Source organism: Taudactylus pleione, unplaced genomic scaffold (genome assembly GCF_031769625.1).
Source record: "Taudactylus pleione unplaced genomic scaffold, aTauple2 ptg000461l, whole genome shotgun sequence".
Classification (NCBI taxonomy): domain Eukaryota; kingdom Metazoa; phylum Chordata; class Amphibia; order Anura; family Myobatrachidae; genus Taudactylus; species Taudactylus pleione.
The window spans coordinates 1,159,001-1,165,000 of NW_028284863.1; the positions used below are offsets into that span (position 1 = coordinate 1,159,001).

At 51.6% G+C, this 6,000-nt stretch overlaps 1 protein-coding gene across 2 annotated transcripts in view; it reads right to left on the reverse strand.

Annotated features, from left to right (window-relative positions):
* Positions 1-6,000, reverse strand: part of LDHD (lactate dehydrogenase D) — a 668,169-nt gene that overhangs the window by 89,395 nt on the left and 572,774 nt on the right. For both annotated transcript variants that reach the window (XM_088448610.1, XM_088448611.1), the window contains exon 8: positions 5,536-5,663. In XM_088448610.1, coding sequence (XP_088304736.1) covers positions 5,536-5,663 — 128 coding nt within the window. The remainder of the gene's footprint in view (positions 1-5,535; positions 5,664-6,000) is intronic.

Below are 6,000 nucleotides of genomic sequence, written 5' to 3' on the forward strand. Positions count from 1 at the left end.
GAGAGTGAGACCAGGTATAGGGCTCTATTTATTAACATTATTTTTACTAAAATAAAGTGATAAAGGCTGTTTTATGTTTTCACACCCTTTTCACATTATTTTAGTTTCACTTGTAGTTATTACAGGGCAATTGGAGTAGAATTAGTAAAATTCTACTCCAACCCCCAGTATCACTTATTTTTAGTAAAGCAGATCGCATTTCCCATAATTGTAATGGGAAATGTGATCTGTGTGCAAGTTACTAAAAATAAATTGTAAAAAAATACCGGGGGAAGCCCTGTGATAATAACGCCACCTGGAGGTGGCGTTATCCAGGGTCTCCCCCGGTTACCGGGCTCCCACTCTGCTCTAACGGGGAGAGCAGAGGCGGGAGCCGGTACCAGTAATCAGCTATGTGGTCTAAGTAGACCGCAAGCTGATTACTGTAAAAAAAAAGAAAAAAAAATTTAACATTTTTTTTTTCCTTACCTGAATCCAGGGACCGGTGATCGGGCCTCCGGTGATGGCTCCTCTCCGGTCAGCTGGTCTCCCACAGTGCACTGGGGCCCGGTCATCAGGTGATCGGGCCCCAGTGCAGTATGGGAGATCACCTGATCGGGAAGCCCGGAGAAGATCACCGGAGGCCATGAGGATGCAGGTAAGTCTAATGAAGGGAGGGGGGGTCCGCGATCGCGGGGGCGGGGCTTAGCGTCGGAGGGGGAGTAGTAGCGGTGGTCGGTCGGCGCATGCGCGGGCTCTTAGTCGCGGTATTTTTTCCGAAAATACCGCGATTAGAGTGCGGATGGGATCCACAGGGACAGAGCTTTATCGCAAGTTCTGTCCCTGCAAGGGATTTATAGTAAATCCCTGTGATAATGCCTGAATTTGCAATGCGAATTCACTCAGTAATATCACACTACAATCCGCATTCAATATGCGGATTGTAGTAAATAGAGCCCATAGAGAGAGAGCAGGGGCAGAGTGAGAGAATGAGAGCAGGGATAGAGAGAGCAGGGCAGGTGCAGAGTGACAGAATGAGACCACGGATAGAGAGAGAGCAGGGGCAGAGTGAGAGAGTGAGACCAGGAATAGAGAGCAGGGCAGGGGCAGAGTGAGAGAGTGAGAAACAGGGATAGAGAGAGAGCAGGGGCAGAGTGAGAGAGTGAGAAACAGGGATAGAGAGAGAGCAGGGGCAGAGTGAGAGAGTGAGAAACAGGGATAGAGAGAGAGCAGGGGCAGAGTGAGAGAGTGAGAAACAGGGATAGAGAGAGAGCAGGGGCAGAGTGAGAGAGTGAGACCAGGAATAGAAAGAGAGTGAGACCAGGGATAGAGAGTGTCACAATTGGTGTCTGCAACGGAGGCCGGCATGACTGGAATCACAGATAATGTAAATAGCTCTATTTACAAGACTTGGGTAGCAGTGAAAACTGCCTTTGATGATAAATGACAGGAACTAGAGGGACCGGACTGGGACCGGCAGGAAGACTTGTTGAATTGAACTGATGAACTAAGAACTTGACTCTGGACTGGAGCAACGTGGACTGAACTGATGAGCTTGGAACTTGACTCTGGACTGGAATGTGACAATGGCTGAAGGGAAGTCAGGTAATGCTGAGACGAGGGCTAAACAGGGTAATCTGGAATTTCTATGACAAAGGCTAGAACTCAGGTGCAGGCTGGACAGGATAATTGGAAATAACAGGTTTCAGGAAGGAATGGGTAGGTTTGGGGATTTTAGGTTCAGGGAGGGGAGTAGGTAGGTAAAAGGGACAGGAGTTGATCCACAGCAGGAAGCAAGGCAGGGTCACACGATGCAGGTTTATAGAGTGCCAGGGACCAACCAGGAGTAGGACCAACAGCAGAGCACAGACCAGGTATGCTGTAACAGAACGTCTGGATGCCAGGTGCTACTGTAGCAGGTTTTCGGGATGCACCAGGGGTTGCTGTCAGCAGGCTTACTGGATTGCCAGGTTTGGCTGTAACAGGTTTTCTGGAGGCACCGGGGGTTGCTGCCAGCAGATTTACTGGATTGCCAGGTACAGCTGAAACAGGTTTTCTGGATAGCGCCAGAGATTGCTGTAGCAGGTTTCAGGGACAGACTTGAATGCAGAAACAGCATGAACCATACACCACGGGAAGACGAGATGTTCAGGCCCAGAATGCTATCAGGAGAGGATATATATACCATGGGTCTGGTAGTAGCATTCTGAGTGGTGGAAGGCACAACATGCAGAGGGAGTATTCATCACTGCAGCTCTGAGAATCAGAACCACACCTGTGATTCCAATCAGGGCTAGCAGTGCTCACAGACAGAGGAGAGGCCAGGTGCAATAATCAGAGCAAATCCTCCAGGCAAATTACACACACAGATCCATGGGGAAGCTGACAGGGGTAAGTCCCAAGGCAAAAACGTGACAAGTAGACAGGGTCGTGACAGAGAGAGAGCAGGGGCAGAGTGAGAGAGTGAGACCAGGGATAGAGAGAGAGCAGGGGCAGAGTGAGAGAGTGAGACCAGGGATAGAGAGAGAGCTGGGCAGCGGCAGAGTGAGAGAGTGAGACCAGGGATAGAGAGAGAGCAGGGGCAGAGTGAGAGAGTGAGACAGTGAGACCAGGAATAGAGAGAGAGAATAAGAACAGGGATAGAGAGCAGGGCAGGGGCCAAGAGAGAGAGTGAGACCAGGGTTATAGAGAGAGCAGGGGCAGAGTGAGAGAGTGAGACCAGGGATAGAGAGAGAGCAGGGCAGGGGCAGAGTGAGAGAGTGAGACCAGGGATAGAGAGAGAGCAGGGCAGGGGCAGAGTGAGAGAGTGAGACCAGGGATAGAGAGAGAGCAGGGCAGGGGCAGAGTGAGAGAGTGAGACCAGGGATAGAGAGAGAGCAGGGCAGGTGCAGAGTTAGAGAGTGAGATCAGGAATAGAGAGAGCAGGGGCAGAGTGAGAGAGTGAGACCAGGGATAGAGAGAGAGCAGGGCAGGGGCAGAGTGAGAGAGTGAGACCAGGGATAGAGAGCAGGGCAGGGGCAGAGTGAGAGAGTGAGACCAGGGATAGAGAGAGAGCAGGGGCAGAGTGAGAGAGTGAGACCAGGGATAGAGAGAGAGCAGGGCAGGTGCAGAGTGAGAGAGTGAGACCAGGGATAGAGAGCAGGGCAGGGGCAGAGTGAGAGAGTGAGACCAGGAATAGAGAGAGCAGGGGCAGAGTGAGAGAGTGAGACCAGGGATAGAGAGAGAGCAGGGCAGGGGCAGAGTGAGAGAGTGAGACCAGGGATAGAGAGAGAGCAGGGGCAGAGTGAGAGAGTGAGACCAGGGATAGAGAGAGAGGGACCTGGAGCTGAGAGAGAGGAGCTCTCCATGTCCCGGGGTCCAGCTCCCTCTCATCTTCGTGTCTGCCCTGCTGCTGTTCCTCATCATGGCTCATCAATCCATCAGGAGTGACGGTATGACATCAGATATCCTGTGCCGCAAAGAGCCGCCGGGACCTGAGGACAGGGACACCCATCGGACGGCAGCACACACAGTGAGTTACACTTGGAGTGGGCAGAGGAGGAGCCGGAACATGGTGCCGGGAACTGAGAAGGGGAGGTGGTAGCCGGCACCAGAGAGAGTGACATCAGTAATCACCGGGTGGGATGTCCAACAGCGGACACTTTGCCGGGTACACTGCCCTGGTTGGTGTGGGGGGGGGCCTGCCTGCCTTCCATGGTGCCCAGGGCACTTGCCCCGCCCTAGATACACCACTGGCCCATAGTAATGTAACAAGCATGAAGCATGTCTAATCACCCAATATATTGTATAGGCATAAGCAGGGCTGCCATCAGAAATTGTGGGGCCCGGGACTGACAGAATAGGCAGGACCCCCACCCCCCCAATTCCGGATTCAGTCTGTGCCCTTCCTTTTTTTTTTAAACACCCACCTCACTCCAAAAAGCCAACTGTTACCCAACCCCCCCCCCCGCCGCATCTCTCTTTTTTTTTTTTATAACTAACTTCCTTGCCCCCCTGGTTGTTGTGCGCCACTTACCTTATTTACGATAAGAAGGATCCGGCTACTTCCTCCACGGTCCACTCACTGCAGCTCCTCTTGATCCGCGGCTCCTCCGACGTCGACCTCGTCCTTCAGTGGCGCGCCATGACGTCACGCGCGCTGACTCCAAAACAAGCTTTATTGAAAGCTTGTTTTGGAGTCTGTCGCACTGTAAGCTGGTGGAGGAGCGGCCGGGCAGCCTCCTCCAGCTCCATCATTTAGTAACGGGTCGGCAAGCGGCAGCAGCAGCGGCCGGGCCCCCTTTCCTCTCTTCAAGGGGGTAGTTCAGACTGCAGGCTCTGCAAAGGTTAGGTGGTAGTAGCGGGCGCTAGGTGAGCCCCCTCCCGTTCAGCCGAAGGCCGAGCCCAGGACTCCAGTCCCGGCAGTCCCCCCCTGATGGCGGCCCTGGGCATAAGATTAAATCTGGAATGAAAATCTGAAAGACAGAGGGTCCCGGAGGACTTATCCTCACCACACTGAGGGTCTGCACAAAGATCAGCATTGGTCATGCATTCACAAGGGAAAAGTATAACTGACTGGTGCATACACTGCAATGTCCAGAGGAGGAGGAATACCCCTGACCTCTGACCCTGAATAACCACTCAACTGAGGAGCTTTTTTATCAAAGAGTTTTTGGGTGGAAGTTTGAGGAGTGGGCCATAGATTCCTGATCTCCTGCATCATTCCCTGGGAATGCTCACATACACTGGCCAGCTCTTTTAGGGTTAGAAACATCTTTGCCTGATTATTATTATTATTATTACCAGTTATTTATATAGCGCACACATATTCCGCAGCGCTTTACAGAGAATATTTGGCCACTCACATCAGTCCCTGCCACAGTGGAGCTTAAAATCTATGGGGGTCATTCAGACCCGCTCGCGAGCGTCTCAATGTTGCCCCACTGCGCATGTGCACGATGGGTCTCACACCAAAGGGAGCGTGCTGTCGATGTTGATTGACAGCATGCCCCCTTTGGTGGGCGTGCCATGGGAACGCCTACCATCTGAAGCCGGCCCCACTGATATCACTAGTGATGTCAGTGGAAGTGATTTTGGCTCTGATAGAGCCAAAATCACTCCAGGGCTTGCGGCAGTGAGACCCTACTGCAGGGTCTCCGTCGCAGGCCCGATGGTCGCGACCATCTCGACCATCATCATGGACGCTCGCATAAGCTGTGGGTGGTAACGAGTGTCCATAAGGCTGCTCCATTTTCATGTAGGAGGGCCCTGATTCCGGCTCTGAATCAGGCCCTATGTTCCCTATCACATGCTCACACACATACGCACTAGGGGTAATTTTTGTTGGGAGCCAATTAACCTACCAGTATATTTTTGGAGTGTGGGAGGAAACCGGAGTACCCGGAGGAAACCCACGTAAGCACAGGGAGAATATACAAACTTCACAAAGTTAGGGCCGTGGTGGGAATTGAACCCATGACCTCAGTGCTGTGAGGTCAGTAATGCTAACCACTACACCGTCTGTGCTGCCCATCTTTGCATTAGATATTGGTATTATCAAACACAGTAAGAACTTACCCTGCAGCCTGGACGTAGCGCTAAAGCAGCATACCATGCGTTGTGTCTGGCCGCCCACAGCTTCTTACGCTCCTCCTGCTCTCTGGCCCAAGTAAAGTCTGATCCTCCATTTAGCTGTGTTATTTCCGCTATAAAACACATCATTTACATACATGTGTATTATTATTATTATCCTTTATTTATATGGCGCCACAAGTGTTCCGCAGCGCCTTACATAGTGCATAAAAGTAATAAGTGAACAAAAAAAACAAGTAACTTACAGTATAGTGAAGGATATTCTATACATTGCTGCAATACTGATTATAAGACTCACATTAAGCAGCAGGGAGTTGTCAGAGACGTGTTAGATGCCCTAATGGGGAGTAAGGAGAAGCACATGAGGGAAGAGGGCCCTGCTCGTGAGAGCTTACATACGTGTGTGTAACTATATATGCAATGCCGGAGCCAGGGTACATGTGCTGTTTA